We start from the raw sequence: 20,791 nt of genomic DNA on the forward strand, positions 1-20,791 counted from the left end.
GGCACACTAGGTTATATGGCAATATAAGTGAAACATTTTTTTTCTGTCTCCCATCTGCTGGCAGTGAGGCAAAACCCAGGAGTCTGGACTGATCTTTAGTGTTCCAGGTCCGAAAATTAGCAGGTAAGAACCAATTTTCCTATGTGACTTTGACCAGGTATTGGAAAAGGTGGGATTTTTTTTCCTAGATAGGTGAGGTATCAACCAAGTCTGTTGAAAGCCTGCCCTGCATGTTGATGAAATCTGACTCTGAACTTCCAAGCCAAATGCTTTCTTTAAGTCTAGATTGCACTATTTCTCATAAAAACAGAACACACACAAGATGTTGATTTGGTTTTACATTTTATTTGAAAACACCAAAAGCAGAACTCCTGAAACAGTTATATAACAGCAAAGCTCAAATAGGGCTAAATTCAAACTTTGTTCTCAATTTTGTAAAAACGTTACAAAATAGTCATCTTGGAAATATGTAAACACCACACCCTTCTAAGAACTGATTAATTCAAACAGGCAAATAAACTGAACTTTGGCAAAGGCACTTCTGGAAGCAGAAAAAATTGTCAATGGGAAGAGGAAAAGAGCATCCAGCTGCAGGGCAAGATGTCTTCCTGTTTTAGCCAAGTGCTTATATCCCTGCCATCTCCTTGTATCACTTGAGTCTCTTAAAGCAGGTTGGCCCTTGGGAACCGTGTGCTAAACAGGACTGGGATTATTACTCACTGATCCAATTTCAAACTTAAAAAATCTGTAATTTATGATTCATATGTGGCTACAAAGAGTCCCATATAACTTCCACCCATGTCTGCTTCCTGCATAGGAGTTTGCAGCTTTTCAACATATAGTCACTGGACTTGCGGGGTGTGTTTGGTCACAAATGGTCTGAATTAGCTCTTTGGGAACCCAGTGTCTGCTGAGCCACAAAAGTTACACTAACAGAGGCAGACTATGTCCTCCCCCCCCCCCCCCCCCCAAATAAAATGTGGTATCTGCTTGAAATCAGCTTGTTCCCCCACACATTGTCTCCAGTGGGGGATTTGTTTGGTGTGGGTATTGTGAAAACAAGGAAAGTCACAGGCTGTTCCAATCTCACACCAGCGCATATCAGAGCATGTCCCATTTCACCAGAGGTGGTGTGCTGGGCTAAGAGCCATCAGAAAACGCCCTGAAAAATTTAGTGCATTTCACCTTATTCCATATTTATGAAGGTGAGATCTGTTTTGTAACTTCTCATGGACTGCTGTGACACTGGAGTGTCACTTCAGATCGCAGATTTCTGAATAATGTACACTAGCAGGCTCTTTATGATTGAATAGGTGACACCACCCTAATTCCAGGTTTTATTTTCAGTTTTTATCACCTTTCTAGATCTCAGATGCCTCATGCTTTATAAAGCATGGACGCTAGTGTAGGAAAAACCCAGGGCCTGGCTGAAACTCCTTTGAGAGATGCATATAGCCAATGCTCAGTGTTTTTATGTACAAACATGCCAGATTGGTGCAATTGTATGTACTGGGATAACATCTCCCAAAAAGATTTATATTGGAATCGTGCAACTTTGAGATGTCAGAGACGCATCTCCAATAAAGATCATGGTACAAAATAGCCACCCCTACAAAACATACAGGCACAGTGAGATCCATGCCAAATGTATTTCTTGGAGTAGTTTTTGCTGAGGGCCTGTGTATTGCATCTGATGGAAAATTAGAAACCATGGCTTTAGATTCCTCTGTAATTGACACCTCAATAATCCCTGAGCTTGCATGAAGGTGGAGGGTACTCTTCAGCAATCCCACATTCAGATTTTCAGACAGCAGCATGATTAGGCTCCATTTTGTCAGTGGGGTGGCTCCTCCTCCTCCCTCACTGTGAGGCAGCAAAGCAAGGGGGGGCCCTTAGGCCAGCAAGGACAAGCTGAGCCGGTTTTAAAAGTGCAAAAACAGATCCGCCACATGAATAGGGAACAAATACGAATGAAAGAGAGAAAACGTCACCACAGCGCTGAGAGACCACAAACTAAAAGAATCCCCAATCTCAAAAGCTTACCTCCTAAGACAGGATGTGAATGTTGATAGCCTGCCTTTTGTCTGGGCAAGCATAACTATAAATCCCAAACTTCAGGAAAACTGAGGTGAAAAGCAGGACTGGCAGAGCCATTGCCCATACCATTTTATCTTATTCAGTACGACACTGGTACATCCATTTGCGTCTTCTCTCCAATACACGCTGATGTAAGACATTGGGGCCCTCCTTCCTCCTGAGTGGCTACCAGAGCAGGCAGCACACACTAGCTAAAACAGACTTGAGCCTCCCCAGTCACAATCCACCAGCTCTCAAAACAAAACATGCTGCTACAGAATACATTCTTTTAGACACACATTTTTTATTTAGTGCTGCAATATTCTCCATAGACTAGGCATCTAACTTAGGACCCTAAATCTAGGCATGAAGAGCAGCCCTAAAGTTAGGGACCTAAATGTAGGTGACTTTCAATAATTGACGACCCTGACTGAAAAGGGGGTTCTAAAGTTAGGAGCTCAGCTTGTTATGAATTATGGATCTCAAAGTGTACAGGATGTTTACTGGCAGTGTCTGCTATGGCAGAGAAAGAATTCCTACTAGCACCTGGGTTTTGAAGGCAGTTCGGGATGCTCCTGTGGCTCTCGGTAGCACTGCTGCATGCTGCCTTGCAGGAGATTGGGATTTAATTCCTGACTTTTGTTCCTCCGGCTAACTAGGATGCAGTGTAGGCCGCATTAATAGCCATTGCACAACAGTGACACCTTCTGGTAGGACTCTGTGTACTACATTCCAGAGTTAACCACAGTCTAGCACCGCTTGCATAGGATTGTCACTGATGGATGGCCTAGATGAGAGAGGGACTCCCCAAGTAACTGTGAGTGAAAGTTCATAGTACGTAGCCCAAAAGTGATTAGTTGCAACCCATCTGAAAACCCAAGGAACTTTTAGAAATGGCCAAGTCTGTTTCAAAGCCGGACTGAAAACCTTTGCAGCATGGCAGGAAATGTAAAGAGCAGACACAATAAAAAACACCCCTCCCGATTTACAAAAGGCTTATTTTCCTTATAATACCTGGTTACAAAAATATAGTGCAAAAATGTATAAAGTGATAACAAAGGAACAAACCTCATATAGAAAGTAATAAGGGAACATCTGGGCCCAAAATGCTTACATGGAATTGGCAGCATTTAAGGATCCCAAGAGCAATCTGCAAAGAATACTCCAATCCCAAGGAATGTTGGAAGTTTTTAGCATCAGCTCATCCCTCCCCTCCCTACCCCACCCCACCATGCCTGGATCAACTACACATTCAGCTGAAGAGCAGTCCAAAGATAGCAAATACAAGTCCTCTTCTCAATGCAGAAACACTTTGTAATTAGCACTGAAACCTCATTTCCTGTCTTAATAAAGCACACGATTCAGCCATAATCCACATGAACACTGCCTCAGCCCTCAAGCACACATGACCTGTGCAGGTCCCCAGGAGCGTTCAGGGCATTGACTAGGTCATAGGGCCTGCAGCAGGAGAATTGGGAGTCCTTCCACTCCCAGGCAAAGGGTGAAGAGAATATTGGTAAAACATATATGAAGAGAACCATCTATCTATACGACACTGCCCTGCTTGAAGGTAGACGGACTGATACAGGAAATGAGGGCCTAAGCATGCAGGCAGCTGCAAAACATCTTGAGTTTCCAGCCCTTCTAAGTAATCATTCAAATGTTTTTTGTTAATACAAGAGAAATGGTTGTTAATCCTGGGGGTGGAGCTCGGTTCACAGCATTTTTACAGCAGCTGGCAGCATGCATGAAGCAGATGGGCTGTTGCAGGGCTCAGTAGCTGCTGCTGAAACATAAGAGTGGGAAGGCTTCACATAGAAAGGGTTAACAGAACAAATGAAATGAGATGCATGTTTAATCCTTCAGGCTTGGGATCCTGCAATTGTTTGAACTTTCAGCTCATGTTTGGGCAAGCAGCAGGATCATCTTCTACCTGACGATGGCATTCATTTATGATGGCAGCAACTGATGTTCTCAAGCAAATGACTGATACTTTTGATTTGTACCAGTCTGGCCTACCAGCTCAGAGATGGCATGGGAACCCTCAGCAGAGCCGCCAGCGCTGAAGGCATATACCGGTGTGTGGGAGAGGGGAGGCTGCAGGAATACACTGCAGCATAAATACTGCCACAGGCATTCTAGGGCTGGACTACAGCAATGTACAATAGCAGCATTGCTACCATGGGCGTCCTGGGGCAAGGCTGCAGGAACACACAGCAGCAACGTTACTGCCATGGGTGACCTGGGAGCAGGCTACTGATATGCAGAATCTGAGCTGTTGCCACTAATAAGTACAATGCTCATTCGCTGACCTGATCTGTGTTAGCAAGAAAAAGAATGGCAGTTAATATGGACTGGTGCTTTCACATTAGAGTTAGGGGTCAGCTCTGCCTTTTAATTAGGTGCCAAACAGCCTCAAACTTGTCCTTTACACCTGTTATTTGCAAGGATTTCCTCTGCAGCTAGAAAGGCTGGCACACCTCTTTGATGAGCCCTGTGCCGCCTCTGCATTACAACACGATCCAAGAGAGGGACTGTAACACTGAAGAGGGTCAGACATGCTGAGGAAGCCCCACTGATGTCTGTGAAAAACAGGGAGCACAGCAGACACTGGTGGTCGCAAACAGGTGCTTAAGGTGACATGGAGGACCCCTGTGAATGACAGCCATTAAATTGCTCTTTGCTGCTAAGTTGTTCTTCACTGTAAGCAGGGATTTGTTCATTGTAAATGGGAGTTTCAAGCATTGAAACAGATTGGAAGGAAAGGTTCTGTATATGAGTGGGGCAGAGTTTGAGATACAATGGTGCCACTGTAGTACCTACACCCACCAATGGCTCTGTGATCCTTTTTAGGAATCACTGGATCTGTGCAAGTGCTATACTGAAATCTAGTACATGTACCGTAAGGCTCAGGCAATGTAACGTACAAAGGACAAGGGAAGAAGAAACACAGGGAAAGGCAAGAGCAGCAGCTGTAACGTTAGGTAAGACGGATCCCAAGCACTTGTTCCAGTTCCTGCCTCCTCTGCTGAACCTGAAAACCACAAAACAAAAAAAGATATTGCAGCTTGGCTCTGTACTCTGTATCCTGACACTGCAAGAGCAACCTGCCTGAAAACTTCATATCCTGGCACTACTGGGATAGCTTGCTAAAAACAAGCCTTGCCATGCTGGGTCAGAGCAGCGGTCCACTGAGCCCAGCATCCTGTCTTCGACAATGGCCAGTCTGTATCATTTAAAAGGTACCCGGCAGAGCCCAATAGGGAAGTTTATTCCATGTTGCTCACTCCTTGAAGTAAGAGGTGGAGACACCCAAGTCTATTTGGCTAATAATTATTAATGGACCTGTCCTCTAGAAACTCATCCAAAACTTTTTTAAACTAAAATATATATTACTGATCTTGACCACATTCTCTGGCAACAAATTCCATAGTTTAATTGTGCATTGCTGAAAAAATATTTTCTTAAATTTGTTTTAAATCTGCCACCAATTAGTTTCATGGAGTGTCCCTTAGTCCTAGTCCTATTCGATTGAATAACTTCCCTATTAACCTGTTCCATACCACAGAGAAGTTTATAAACCTCTATCCCTCTTCTCCAAGCTGAAGAGGCCTAACCTTTTTAGCATTTCTTCATAAAGGAGTTGTTTCATCCTTTTTGTTGCCCTGCCCTGCACTTTTTCTAATTTCTTTTTCTAATCTGGCTCTATACTCTTTTTCCTGGCCCTGCACTCCATACCTTGGCAAAGATATGTCTCCCTACAGCTTCCTGTGCCCAGGGCTGGTGGTAGAACTCTGCTCTTCTCTCTTCCTCTGGGTTTCTGCTCACATCAGTCATAATCTGAAATAAAAGAATGTAAAAATATTTCAATGACATTGAATCAGTTCTTGAATTCACTGAAGTCAGACCCTGTTCCTACTAATTTTTTTGATGGCTTCCTTAGAAATTGATGTAGATGATTATGGAGATCCTTGATTTAGCCTCCAAAGTTTTATTCAAGGACCCCTCGGCCATCTAGCAGCCCCTATGCTTGGGCCTCTCCAACTCCACCCTGTCTCTCCATAATTATGGGCCTGGCTCAGGAAGTCAGTCTGTTTACTCACCCTGTAGTCTATCCAGATCCTCCCATGTTATGCCCCAGCTAGGGTCTTTTTAACTAGCTAGGGCATAACATTCTAAGGAATATAGTCTTATTAATAAGAAAATTATTCCTTACCTGCTAATTTTTGTTCCTGTAGTACCACGGATCAGTCCAGACAAGTGTTATGTCCCCTGTCCAGCAGATGGAGTCAGACAAAGCTTCAGAGGGTGTTCCCTTATAAACCAGTGCACCCTCTGGAAATCCTCAGTATACAGAATATCAAAGCATGAACAATAAGAATGGATGGATCAAGGAAATAACACTAATACCACATTATTACCACTTTAGAACATAGCTATGAAACAGCTATAAAAACCAGCAAAAACCTTGCAAGAGGAACCATGAAACCAGCCTTAAAGACTGAAAAAACAGAGAGGCAAGTGAAGAACATTTGAGCAGGAAGAGCAATCCCATCAACCCCAAATCCTGAGGGAGGGCGTCTGGACTGATCCGTGGTACTACAGGAACGAAAATTAGCAGGTAAGGAATAATTTTCTTTTCCCTGTACGTACCCGGATCAATCCAGACAGTGGGATGTACCAAAGCTTTCTTACATAGGGTGGGCCCCGGATAGCCCTGCTCGAATGACCCGATCGCCAAAGGAGCCAAACACCGGTGGTTGTAGATTCAAACGATAGTGCCGAGCAAAAGTATGTAACGATCTCCAGGTTGCCACTCGGCAGATTTCCTGGGAGGAGACAGAGCGGCTTTCCACCCAGGAAGCTGCTTGAGCACGGAGAGAATGGGCCTTAATGCCCACCGGAGGCTGCTTACCTGCTCCAAGGTAGGCTGCTACGATAGCTTCTTTCAGCCAGCGAGCAATAGTGGTTTTCAAAACCTTAGACCCCTTCTGAGGTCCATTCCAGAGGACAAACAGATGATCTGACAATCGAAATTCATTAGTAACCTCGAGATAGCGAATCGGGATACGCTTGACATCTAGCTTACGCAGATCTCTTGGATCAGTAGCCGCGAAAGACCGGGAGCTCAACAGTCTGATTCACATGGAATGCCAAAACCACCTTGGGAAGAAAGGAGGGTACCGTGCGCAACAAAACCCCCGGTTCTGAAAAACACAAGTAGGGCTCCCTGCAGGAGAGTGCCTATAGCTCAGAAATCCGACGTGCAGAGCAAATAGCCACAAGAAAGACCGTCTTGAGGGTGAGATCCTTAGTAGAGGATTGCATAGGCTCAAACGGAGCGCTTCCCAAAATCCGAAGGACTAAGTTGAGGCTCCAGGAAGGAAACAGGGCACGCACCGGCGGATGTAGGTGTTTCACTCCCTTAAGGAATCGGACAATATCTGGGTGCGAGGAGAGAGAAACTCCCTCGCAACGATGTACTAGGGACCCAAGGGCTGCTACCTGAACCCTCAGGGAATTGTAGGCCAAGCCCTTCTCTAGGCCCTGTTGTAGGAAAGATAGAATCTGAGCTACCAAGGCAGTACGCGGAGAAGCCGCTGTGGAAGTACACCAAGACTCAAAAACCTTCCATACTCGAATATAGGCCACGGACTTGCCTTGAGTAGGGTGGAAACCATGGCCTCCGGGTATTCTCGCTGTCTCAAGTGGCGCCTTTCAAAAGCCAAGCCGCAAGACAGAAGTGATCTGCGTGGTCGAAAAATACAGGACCCTGATGCAGCAGGCGTGGGAGATGGCTCAGTCAAAGCAGTCCGTCCACCGCAAGATTGACCAAGTCCGCAAACCACTGATGACGAGGCCATTCTGGAGCCACCAGGATCACCGGACCCTGGTGGACTGCTATTCTCTGGAGGACTTTTCCCACCAGGGGCCACGGTGGAAACACGTAGAGGAGAATGTGAAGAGGCCATGGAAGGACTTAGGGCATCCACGCCTTCCGCGCTGTGCTCCCTTCTGCGGCTGAAGAATCGCGGTGCTTTGGCATTGCGGGAGGTGGCCATCAGGTCCATGTGGGGGAGGCCTCAAAGATGGACCAGGATCTGCATTGCATCCTCGGAGAGTTCCCACTCCCCTGGATCCAAATGCTGTCGACTGAGGAAATCGGCTTGAATATTGTCTACTCCTGCAATGTGGGAAGCCGCCAATCGGGAAAGGTGAGCCTCCGCCCAAGCCATCAACTTGTCCGTCTCCTGAGAGACATGACGACTTATTGTGCCCCCTTGACGGTTGATGTACGCCACTGTTGTTGCATTGTCGGAAGGCACCCGAACCACCCGACGATGAATAAGAGGGAGAAACTGCTTCAACGCCAGGCGCACTGCTCTGGTCTCCAAGTGATTAATCGGCCAGGTTACCTGCAACGGCGTCCACTGTCCCTGGATCGAGGTCGTCTGGCACACTGCTCCCCATCCAGAGAGGCTGGCATCCGTGGTGACAATCATCCACTCCGGCATTTCCAAGGGCATCCCCTGCAACAGATGAAAGGGGTCGAGCCACCAAGCCAGACTGTCCTTGGCCTCCTGTTGGAGAGGGAGGACAGTCTGGAACTCCTGAGACACTGGCTTCCAGCGGGAGAGTAAGGCTCTCTGTAAAGGATGCATATGCGCAAACGCCCAAGCTACTAGATCGAAGCCATGGAGCCCAGTACCTGGAGGTAATCCCAGGCAGTGGAAAGGGGAAGGCAAGAGAAGTGCTGAACCTGCGCTATGATTGTCTGGGCCTGGTCTGGGCGCAGGAATACCATGCCCACCGCCGTGTCGAAAAGTGCTCCCAGGAAGTCCAGCGATTGAGAAGGCATAAGGCTGCTCTTGGCGAAGTTGATTACCCATCCCAGGGATTGGAGGAGATGCAACACCCTGTTGATCACTGGATGACACAGGCTGAGGGACTTCGCTCGAATGAGCCAGTCGTCCAGATATGGGTGGACTAGGATGCCCTCTCGTCTGAGAGCTGCTGCCACCACCACCATCACTTTCTTGAAGACCTGGGGGGCGGTAGCCAGGCCGAAAGGAAACGCTTGAAACTGGAAATGCTGCCCCAGGATCTTGAAGCAGAGAAAGCGCTGGTGAGACTTGAGGATGGGGATGTGGAGATAAGCTTCCGTCAGATCCAGGGAGGCCAAGAATTCCCCGCAGTGTACCGCCACAATCACGGAATGCAAGGTTTCCATCCGGAAGTGTGGGACCTTCAGTGCTCTGTTGATCATCTTGAGATCTAAGATCGGACAGAAGGAGTCCTCCTTCTTGGGAACCACAAAGTAGACCGAATAATGACCGGTCCCCACTTCCCTTGGAGGAACTGGGCCACAGGGAGAGAAGAGGAACCCGTCTCTTAGAGGACGAGCAAAATCTAATGCATAGCTGTGTCTTAGAATATCCAGGACCCACTGATCTGATGTAATCTTGACCCACTCCTCGTAGAAGAGGGAGATCTGTCCCCCATCCTGGGGATCGGGGAGTGGGCCCGCCTGGCTTCATTGTGCAGACTTGGAAGACACCCCCTGGGCCAGACCGTCCCATGCCTGTCTTTGGTCTCGAAAGGAACGGGACCAGGACTGAGATCATGCAGAGGGCTGGCGAGGAGCCGACTGTCTCGTAGTGCGGAACCGTCGCTCGCCACGGTAGCAGCTTCTGGAGGAGCTGAAAGTCCTAGAGGTCCGTGGCCGATATTCTGGCAATTTATGCACCGAATTTTCTCCCAGGGACTTGATGATCTGGTCCAGATCATCTTCAAAGAGGAATTTGCCTTTGAAGGGCAGGAATCCTAACTGAGACTTGGAGGAGGAATCCGCCGACCAGTTGCAGAGCCAGAGGAGGCATCTGGTCGAGACTGCCGAAACCATCGACCTGGACAGAACTCGGAATATGTCATACAGAGCATCCGCCCCATACGCTATTACTGCCTCCAAATGGTCGGCCTGCTGAGCTTCCTCTGGAGGTAGCTACTGCGAGCTTAGTAGGTATTGGACCCAGCGAAGGCCTGCCCTTTGTGCTAAGGAGCTGCAGAAGGCCACCCTGACACCCAGAGTGGACATCTCAAACACTCTCTTGAGATAAACTTCGAGCTTTCTGTCTTGGAGATCACGCAGAGCTGTACCTCCTGTCACTGGGATGGTTGTCCTCTTAGTAACGGCTGAGACCGCTGAGTCTACTCTCAGGACCTTAAGAAGCTCCAGGAAATCATCCGGAAGCGGATAGAGTCTTTCCATAGCTCTACCAACCTTAAGAGAGGCTTCAGGAGAATCCCACTCCCTGGACAATAGTTGAAGTAGAATAGGGTGGGTAGGAAAAGCATTTGTCGGAGGTCGAAGCCCTGCCAAAACAGGGTCTCCCTTCTTTGCCTGAGGCGTGGATCCAGGAATTTCCTGTGGAGCCTCAATGTCCAGCTCCTGTAGGATGAACGGTATGAGAGGGTCTAGCTTGTCCCTCTGGAAGATGGACGAGCAGGACTCTCTGATCTTCCCCGTTCACCTGCGCCGTTGGTAAAGGCTCATCCAGGTCTGGGTCCGAGTTGGGAGCAATACCGCCCACCGAGGGATGCACCACGCGGACTCTGGCAGTGCCTGGAGGGGCCACTGGAACTGACACACAGGGTGTCCAGTGGCAGGTTGAGGGTCCGCTATCCTATCTTGGGAGGAGTAAGACCTGCTGCTGGCTCCTGGGGCTGCTCATCCTAGCCAGGTAAGCATTATGCATCAACAATACAAAGTCCGCGGAAAACTGAGGTGGCCCCAAGGGAGGTAGAATCGGTGGGTCCCCAGCCAGTGGAATGGTTCCTAGAGGCGGCACTGGCGTCAAAATCGGTAGCAGAGCCAAAAATTCAGCGTCCCGATCCTCCCCTGACGGTGAGCGGGCATCCGGCTCCTCACACAAAATGGCCACCGTTCCTGCGCTGAGCGGGAATGGGGCCGACCTCTGCACATCCAGGTGCTCTTGAAGGCGCGAAAGAGGGCGCTCGCCGGCTGTGAGGAGGCACCTCGTACACACCCCCTCGCGGGAGAGCCTCGACCCGGGCTCTCCATACGCACTGCACCGGGAGGATCGCGGAGGAGGGCAGCCCCGAGGCAGACAGCTGATCTTAATGAACACGCTATAAGCAGCGGGAAAACTCGTCCGCCGTAGCAGAGACTCTCAGTCACGCTTTCCGACCTAAAAATAGTAATGAGACTGGTGACAACAGAGGGATGGCGCTTCTCTGTGTAGGCTGCCCCGAGGAAGGCAGCTTCTCAGGGCAGCAGGCCGGGTCGTGACGAGGAGGGAGAGGCTGGACTACCAGCATGCACCCCCAGTGAGGAAAGCCAGGTATTTGAGCTGGAAATGAAGAAATAACAAAAACAAAACTTACCCAGCATACAGGGGAGCAAAGGAGGGAGACTGTAAGAAACAGTTCAGCCTGCAAGTCAGGAGCTGTGGGGCCGTAAGCCTAAAGAGTAGGTCAGACTACCAAATTGCTTATTTTTTTTTTAATTACCCAACTTGATCCATCCAAGTAAGAATACAAAAAAGTAAGTAAACTTAAAGAAGTGTAATGGGGAACCAGAGTTTCCACACTCGCATCTGCTGGAGTAGGAAAGATACTGAGGATTTCCAGAGGGTGCACTGATTTATAAGGGAACACCCTCTGAAGCTTTGTCTGACTCCATCTGCTGGACGGGGGACATAACCCACTATCTGGACTGATCTGGGTACGTACAGGGAATGTGTGTTAAAGGTCCTTACATTACATCAGGACCCAAAAAAACCCTGGCCCCAGGGGAATGAGCATGAGAGAACAAGGAGAGTCCAACTGACTCAAATTTGGGGTGGGAAAGGGGTGCTGGATATTGTCTCTTTTGGTCTGGAAGCCTGCTGGGGGAGCAACAGAACTCTTGCAGAAGAGTGAGTCCAATCTCTGCAGGCTGAAGCAGATAAAAAGGTATATACAGGGCACCTTCAGGTCCACAGTAGAACAGTACTGCCTTCACTCTGGCAGTCATTGTGCCCCTTTTATGATGATGTTCAGTGCTCTGAGCCTTTCATGGAAAAGTGATTTATAATAAAATATTAATAAACTTGGAATGACAGGAAGTGGTCATGTAGCTGGGACCTGCCTTCCAGATGAGTTATCCTTTTGCACTAAGGAAGAAGCTTCCCTATTTTTTTTTCATAATGGAATATATAGATGCTGGGCATGTCATATGAGAACTAATAAGGTGGGGGCAGCGGTTAAAATTGTTGGGGATGGGGCTTGTAGGTCTTATCACTGGGCTCCCCCTACTTTTTTCCTTATAATTTGGGTATGCTATTAAATGTTTCTTGCTCTGCATTATCTTCTGAGTCTGACACACTTTGAAGCTCATGTGTAACCCCTCTAACTTCCCTTCTGCAAGCATCTCCATGGATTGTTCCATCTGAGAGAGCAGGATTCATCTCTCTCTGGAATCTGTTGACTGCAGCACAACAAACCAACTGGCAGGTGCCTACTGCTCCTGTCCTTCACAGATATAATGCAGTCCCCACTATCCTCCTGAAATCCCTACCCAAGTACATATCTGCTAACCTGATGGCCACATGTACCTGTGGCAGCACTCATGCACATGCTCTTTGGTGTTATGATACAATCCCATGGGTGCTGTATCAGAAAGTCTCCTGCTAGGATCATTAAGGCACATATTGCACTGGAAAGGAGATGGTGAAACCCCAGATCCATTCAATGACAACCAGTATCATGCCCCTCAGGGATTATTGTTCTTGTAAGCTAAAGCACTTATTTTATTTATAAAGATATCATTATATCTTTCACCAGGCAATAAAATAGCCTAAACAAAACTGGCACTACCTACCCTCTCCTCTGCACCTGCTTCATGGGGTGCTATATTAATTTGCCATCACAAGCCCCCTTTATCCCATTTTCAGGTGGTTTAAGGCTGATCAGTAACTGCAGAATGTCTGCTGATTCGCTGCTGACATCATTGATGATTTGCACAGATTCTTCAATAATATCCATGCTTTCAGGTGACACACCAAGCACAGATGTAATGCTACATTAACTGCCCTGTCCACTGGGGACTGCTGCTCAAAGTGAAATCATTAGAGCTAGTTGCAGGGCTCTGCAGCTGCAGTACAGAGGAAAATAAAACCAGGAGATTAAAGGGCATTTTCAGTACCCATGGAGTTTCCCTTTGAAAATGTCTCGCTCGGCAGGGACTGCGAGCACATGAAAACCCGTAGTGTCTGCAGATGCAAACTCTCCACTGGGAGGTTTACGTGGGAGTTAAAATCCCCTGTGTACTTTGGTGGGATGCCCTGTGCCACCTCTTTATCCAGCACTTCCCCTCAAACAACAAATGTTTGTGTCAATCCAAGGTGGGTTTGTTTTTTTTTACAGTGATTAGATCACTTTTATAAGCCGTTTTGTGTTACAATGTGAACCGATATGATATCATTGATGAATGTCGGTATATAAAAATCTAGCGTTTCAACTTTCATCTTCCTCTGTGATGCAGCCACAGATTAAAGTGATGGTTACTGGTCCACCCTGCCACTAAAAAATTAAAGACAGGTTCAGCCACTGATACCAGCACTCCGATGCTGTCACAATTGTAGCACGAGAGGTTTTTTGTTTTGTTTTTTTTAAATACCAGTCATGTCACTCAAAAATATTCCTAGGATACCATGCTCCTGTTTTTCAAAAGTGGCTCCTTTCTGTTCCTGCCACCGCTATTTTACCTTGAGGTCTCTCCTCTGCGACTTCAGCCAGTCCTGAATGAACTCCTGTGGATTGTTACTGAAGCTAAGCATGAAGTCTCTCTGCGTCTTCAGCTGGTTGATGGATTCAATGGTCTCGTGAATCTGCCATGTGTGCAAGAAATCAAAATCCATGTTTTATTCACACAGAGAATCTGACACAAACCTGACTCTTCAAGCATCTTATATTAGGCAACCGAAATCCTGCGCTGTGCCCACTTAGACCATGCAGGGAGCAGTTCTTGGTCTGTCCGTGAAGCCTGCCATTTCCCTTGGAAAACGTGCCAGCACGTGCTCGGCTCAGGTACAAAGACAGCTGCGGACATTTGCACTTGCACTGCAGTAGTTACAAGGGGCAAACTGAAAATTCTGTGCAGTGATCTGAAAATGACTTTTTTCCCCCCAGCCTAACCCCACAGGTAAAAGCGTGTATGTGAATGTGTGTGTGTGAGTGGGGGGGGGGGGGGGGGGGGGGGGGGCAGGATTTATACGCAGATTTACCTTACCATCTGGTCTTTATAAAGTACACACAGATTTAAGTATGAATCAGATGTTTAGTCTCCTGTTAAAGAAAGGCTGAATTTTCAAAAAGTTGCATGCAAATTAATCTAATGTCTGAGCTTAGATGGCTCGCGGCATTAGTCCAAAAACTTCACACATTTTCAGACTCTCCCAGGGATGTTTCTGTCTTCAGACTCTGGTTGAAGTGGTTCTTCTCTAGAAGGTCAGATGTCATTTTTAAAACAGTAAACAGATTTTAATGTCTAATCCCGCACCAAGTATTAAAGCTTTTAAATAGGGTAGGATAGGAAAATTGGATCTTACCTGCTAATTTTTGTTCCTGTAGTACCATAGATCAGTCCAGATTCCTGGGTTTTGACTCCCCTCCAGCAGATGGAGATAGAAAGTTTTGCTGAAACTACCACATAACCTGATGTCCCACCTGCAGTCTGTCAGTATTGATAAGTACCCAAGCCAAGATAACAAGCATACCAATACCAAAGAGAAATAACAATCCCCCGAATGAGAGGGAAGAGAAAAAATTTAACAAACAACTACGCCCACACCAAAAAAACGAGCAGGACTAACAAACCCTGTGACAATCTTCAGATTCTTCAGATTAAATACGACAACAGATCAAGCGGACTCCAAAACTACTCTCTCTTCACTGGGTGGGACTCTGGACTGATCTGTGGCACTACAGGAATGAAAATTAGCAGGTAAGAACCAATTTTCCTTGCCCTGTATGTACTCAGATCAGTCCAGACTTCTGGGATGTACCAAGCTTCCCTAAATGGGGTGGGGCTGCGAGAGTCCCACTCGAAGAACACTTTCACCAAAGCCCATGGCCTCTGGGGCCTGGACATCCAAACGATAATGCCTAGCAAAAGTGTGCAATGACTTCCAAGTAGCCGCCCTGCAAATCTCTTGCGGTGAAACTTGCTGACATTCGGCCCAGGACACAGCCTGAGAATGGGTAGAATGAGCCTGCAAACCCTCCGGGACAGGGCGACCCTTACAAATATACTCTGAAGCATTAATGTACTTCAACAGCGAGTAATCGTGGCTTTTGACGTCTTATGCCCCTTGCACCGTACCATAGCACAAATGGATGATCCGACAACCGGAAGCTATTAGTAACCTTAAGATACTGCAACAATGCCCACTTCACATCCAAACATCGCAACTCTCTCACCTGAAGCGCCACAGCATCCAAACTTGGAAAGGACAGACGCTCTACTGATTGATTTAAGTGAAACGATAATACCACTTTTGGCAGAAAGGAAGGAACCGTCCTTAAGGAACCCCCAAATCCCAAATCCTCAAAAAGGGCTCTCTGCACGATAAGGCCTGAAGCTCTGAGATCCATCGAGCTGAACAAATAGCCACCAGAAAAACCACCTTTAAAGTGAGATCTTTCATAGTAGCTCTTTTCAGAGGTTCGAATGGCGCCACGCACATTCTCTTAAGGACTATGTTAAGGCTCCAGGAGGGACACAGCTTCTGAACCAACCAAAATGCTTTGCCCCCTCCCCCCCCCCCCCCCCCGAGGAAGTGCACCACATCTGGATGCGCAGCTAGAGCCGCTCCACGAACCTTACCTTGCAGGCAGCACGAAGCCGCCACCTGAACTCTGAGGGAGTTAAAGGATAAACTCTTCATCAATCCCTTTTGTAGAAAGGCTAAAATATGTGCCACCGATGCCCGCATAGGATCAATAACTAGTTCTTCACATGAGGACTCAAAAACTTTCCATACTCTCACATACTCCACGGAGGTGGAAGACTTTCTAGCCTGAAATAACATTGTTTATCTTTCTGTATTAACCACTTCCTTTCAAAAGCCAAGTCGCGAGACAGAAGCAATCCGCCTGATCTGAAAAGATGGGACCTTGAAGCAGAAGCTTTGGCAGATGAGACAGCCGTACGGACTGTCCACTGCTAGGTTGATCAGATCCGCAAACCACAGGCGCCTCGGCCACTCTGGTGCTACCAGAATCATGTTGTCTGGATGGACCTCCCTCCGCTGCAACACTTTGCCCACCAGTGGCCACGGTGGGAACACATACAAAACAATGTCCTTCGGCCAAGGTAGCACCAGGGCATCCATTCCGTCTGATCCTCTTTCCCTTTTTCAACTGAAGAAAGAAGGGAACATTCTGACCCATTAGATCCATGTGCAGTCTGTCCCACCAGCAACTGAGAAGGCTCATTGCTTCCTCAGTCAGCTCCCACTCTCTAGGATCCAGCTGTTGCCGACTGAGAAAATCTGCTTGTACATTTTCTATCCCGGCTATGTGAGAAGCCGCTAAAAGCGCCAGATGCTGTTCCGCCCAAGTGATCAATTCCTGGGCTTCCTGGGCCACCGCACGACTCTTGGTACCACCTTGTCGGTTGATGTAAGCTACTGTCGTCGCATTGTCTGACAAGATTCTCACTAGTCTCCCCTGCAACTGAGGAAGAAAGGCTCCCAGGGCCAATTGCACTGCTCTCATCTCTAAGTGACTCATGGACCACGCTGCTTCCTCCACTGACTACTCCCCCTGGACAGACTGATCCTGATACACTGCTTCCCACCCGGAGAGACTGGCATTGGTGGTAACAATCATCCAGTCCAGCACCACCAAGTCCACTCCCCGCCTCAACTAGTGCCAACCAAGCCACCACGAGAGACTGGATCTGGCTAACTGAGTAAGAGGCAGTGGAAGTTGGAACTGCTCCGACAATGGGCCCCAATGGGACAGTAGCACTGACTGAAGAGGTCGCATATGCCCGAAGGCCCAAGGAACCAACTCCAAGGTGGAAGCCATGGACCCGAGTACCTACAAGTAATCCCAGACCCTTGGCACCTGCTTGTCCAACAAACCGCGGACTTGCGCCTGCAACTTAGAAATGCATTCCTTGGTGAGAAAGACCTTCCCTACTTTGGTGTCGAACTGGACCCCCAGAAATTCCAAGATCTGAGTAGGGGAAAGATTTGACAGATTGACTATCCACCCAACGATCTCAGGCACTGAAGCACCAAGTGCACTGCCTACCAGCAAAGAGCTTCTGACTTCATCTGAATCAGCCAGTTGTTAAGATATGGGTGAACCAAGATGGCCGCCCCTGCGAAGGGCCGCTGCCACCATGACCATCACCTTGGTGAAAATCCTGGGAGCTGTCGCTAGACTGAATGGAAGGGTGCAAAATTGAAAATGTCTTCCCAGGACCATGAATATTAAATATCTTTGATGATCGGGCCAGATTCCTATGTGAAAGCACACCTCGGTCAAATCCAGGGCAGCCAGGAACTTTCCCTTGCGCACCGCCACAATGACTGAACAAGGGTCTCCATCCAAAAATGAGGAACCTTAAGAGGCATGCTTACTTTCTTCAAATCCAAGATGGGTCAGAACGTTCCCTTCTTTTTGGGGATGACAAAATAGATTGAATAGTGGCTTGTTCCCCCAGAGGGAACGGACGAATGGCTCCCAGCATTTGAAGGCGATGGACGGTTTGCTGCACTGCCATCCTTTTTTTCCTTATAAGCGCATAGGGAGACCATTAACAAGTTTCTTAGCGGACGAGCAAATTCTAAAATGTAACCTTGTCTTATCATGCTTGGAACCCACTGGTCCGACATGATCTTGGTCCATTCCTTGTAAAAAAAAGAGTCAACTGACTTCCTATAGGTGGGACCGATGAGTGGATTGGCCTTGCTTCATTTAGTGGATTTGGTTCCGACACCACTCTGGTTGGAGCCATCTCTATTTGACCTTCGTCCGCAAAAGGGCTGATTCCAGGACAACTGCCTCCCCGAGGACTGTCTCTGGACGCCAATAGAGGCACTGTTAGGTCAAAAACATTTATTCCTTCTGAAGCGAGAGCACAAAGGAAAAGATCCTTTCACTGCTCTAGGCTTATCCTCAGGTAATTTATGACCTTTGTTCTCCCCAAGATGTTTGATCAGCTCCTCCAAGTCCTGACCAAAGAGCAGCTTCCCTTTAAAAGGTACACTCCCAAGTGAGACTTGGATGACACATCAGCTGACCAATTCCTTAACCAGAGGAGACTCCTGGCTGATACTGCAGACATCATTGTTCTGAACGAAGTCCTGATGAGATCATATAGTGTATCTGCTCCATAAGCAACCACAGCTTCCAGATGCTCCAGCTTTTCAGTTTCTAAGTCAGACATGTACTTGTCTGCCTGCAACTTCTGCACCCATCGCAGACCCACTCTCAGCATAAAACTGCTGCACATCACAGCACGTATGCTGAGAGCAGATATCTCAAATATCTTCTTGAGTTGGACTTCAAGCTTCCTATCCTGGAAGTCCTATAGTGTAGCTGAGCCTGCCACTGGAATTGTCGTCTTAGTGACTGCCGAGACCGAGGCATCCATCTTCGGAATCCTCAGGAGCTCCAGGGTATCCTCAGGCAAAGGATGCAATTTATCCATTGCCCTGCTTCCTTTAAGCCAATCTCTGGAGTGTCCCACTCCCGAAAAACTAACTTATTGACGGACTTATGAAAAGGGAGACCCTGGAGACCATCCATGACAGGGTCCATGTTCTCCTGATCGGACTCCTCTCGTGAACCTTTATTCCCAATTCTTCTAAAACCTGGGGAATCGGGGCCAGTTCTTCCCTATGGAAAAGTTGCACAACCTTGGGATCAAGTCATTCCATAGCCGGGGCTTTCCCCCAGCCTCCATATGAATCCGGATCCCTCAGGGCTGGAACTGTGTTCTGGGAATCTTGCCCTTGCAGATCCTCTATCTCTGAAACCTCAGAGAAACTATCTGCCTCGTCCACCAGAGCGGACTTCTGCAGCACTCTGCAAACCCTCGTTGCTCCTGCAGCCCGAGATGACCTGCATTTCTTACCCGGCTGGGGTCCCAGAGATATCCCCTGCTAGGCTCTGTGCCACCTCGTGGACATTCTAGCTATATAAGCCTTGTGAAATAGGACAAAATCTGAAGAAAACTCAGAAGAATCATCAAAATCCTCCCTCAGGAGGTCCTGATCCAATCCTGACTGCAGTTCTTGAGCCTCTAGGCCTCCCACCAGGACCTACCAAACACTGGGAGGCAAGCATCAACAGCTGCAGAATTTCTATATATTATCTATACTTTTTTTTTTAACTAGCCACAGACTGCACCTGCACCATCTGCTGGAGACAGAGAAATACTGGCAGACTGCAGGTGGCACCTCAGGTTATGTGGCAGTGTCAGCAGAACGTTCTCTGTCTCTATCTGCTGGAGGGGAGGCAAAATACAGGAGTCTGGACTGATCTGGGTACAAACAGGGAAGGGATTGCGCTCTCACTTCTTTTTGTAATAATTATATTTCTTGATCGATTTTTAGTTCCAGACTGTGGGTCATATTATAGGGATGGGTTATAGATGGCACATGGCATAAGAGCAGGCTATGGGAGGCATGTGGCATAGAACAAGGCTGCGAGTTATACAAGGTGCAGCAGTGGGCTTAGACAACACAGGGTTTGGACTATAGCTAGCACATGGTGCAGTGACAGGATTGTACTGTGCACAGTGACATGATAGGCTCAGTTAGCACAGAGACGGGCTTGAGGGCACAGACAGCACAGGCTGCAAGCTCTAGCTAGGCACAGTACAGGGTTGGGCTTGAATGGCACAAGCTGTGGGCTGCAGCTGGCTCACAGCACAGGGATGGGCTTTGTGGCACATGATGCAGCCAGTAAGCACAGCAGACAGATGGGCCTAGATTGCACACAGCACAGGGGCAGGCTGTGGATAGGATACAGCACACATTTAGTGACCAGTCCATTAATGTTATTTTATTCACAGTAAATAAAATTTGCTATATACTGAACCGCTCTGTTTGCCTCATACTCTCTCCTTCTCCAACCATAGCCTTGTGGGGCCTGAAGACATCTCTTACATTGTCCCTTAAGGCATAATTCATTTGCTTTACAAGCTGAGCCACTTCATTCCTCCCCTGTAAATCCATCCAGCCCTGCATCTCTCATTAAATGGATGGTTTTGAAGTCCCAAGACTGCAGCCACATGTTGGCCACAGACACAGGGTTGGAAACACAGCTGCCAAACTACTTTTCTTGCTCTCCTGTTTTTTTTTTTTATTTTTGATCTGGCCCATCTTGCTTCTGCTCTCCTTATTTAGGAACATGTTTCCGAATGAACTCATGTGCTCTTTTACTTGTGCATGTCGAACAGGAGAAGACTAGAAGAGGGAACTGAAAAACCAGAACTGTATCGAAACCAAGTGACATGGAGGGTGGCCAGTATTGCTTCTCCAATTGCAGCACTTTCAATTGAGGCACGGTCACAGATGTGCTGGTGGTGGGAGAGAAGGAAGTGATATTAGCATGTAGACTAATGAAAGGTGTATGTGTGTGGGGGAGAAATTTGCAGAGGGCACCACTGTAAAAGTTAAGGATATACATT

At 47.7% G+C, this 20,791-nt stretch overlaps 1 protein-coding gene across 1 annotated transcript in view; it reads right to left on the reverse strand.

Moving 5' to 3' along the window:
- Positions 1 to 325: 325 nt before the first annotated feature.
- SMARCD2 (SWI/SNF related, matrix associated, actin dependent regulator of chromatin, subfamily d, member 2) overlaps positions 326 to 20,791 on the reverse strand; it is a 97,260-nt gene continuing 76,794 nt past the window's right edge. The window contains exons 11-13 of the mRNA XM_029573106.1: positions 13,845 to 13,967; positions 5,815 to 5,916; positions 326 to 5,110 (exon numbers count right to left, since the gene is read on the reverse strand). Of these exons, the coding sequence (XP_029428966.1) occupies positions 5,057 to 5,110; positions 5,815 to 5,916; positions 13,845 to 13,967 (279 nt within the window). The 3' untranslated portion in view covers positions 326 to 5,056. The remainder of the gene's footprint in view (positions 5,111 to 5,814; positions 5,917 to 13,844; positions 13,968 to 20,791) is intronic.

Source organism: Rhinatrema bivittatum, chromosome 12 (genome assembly GCF_901001135.1).
Source record: "Rhinatrema bivittatum chromosome 12, aRhiBiv1.1, whole genome shotgun sequence".
Lineage (NCBI taxonomy): Eukaryota > Metazoa > Chordata > Amphibia > Gymnophiona > Rhinatrematidae > Rhinatrema > Rhinatrema bivittatum.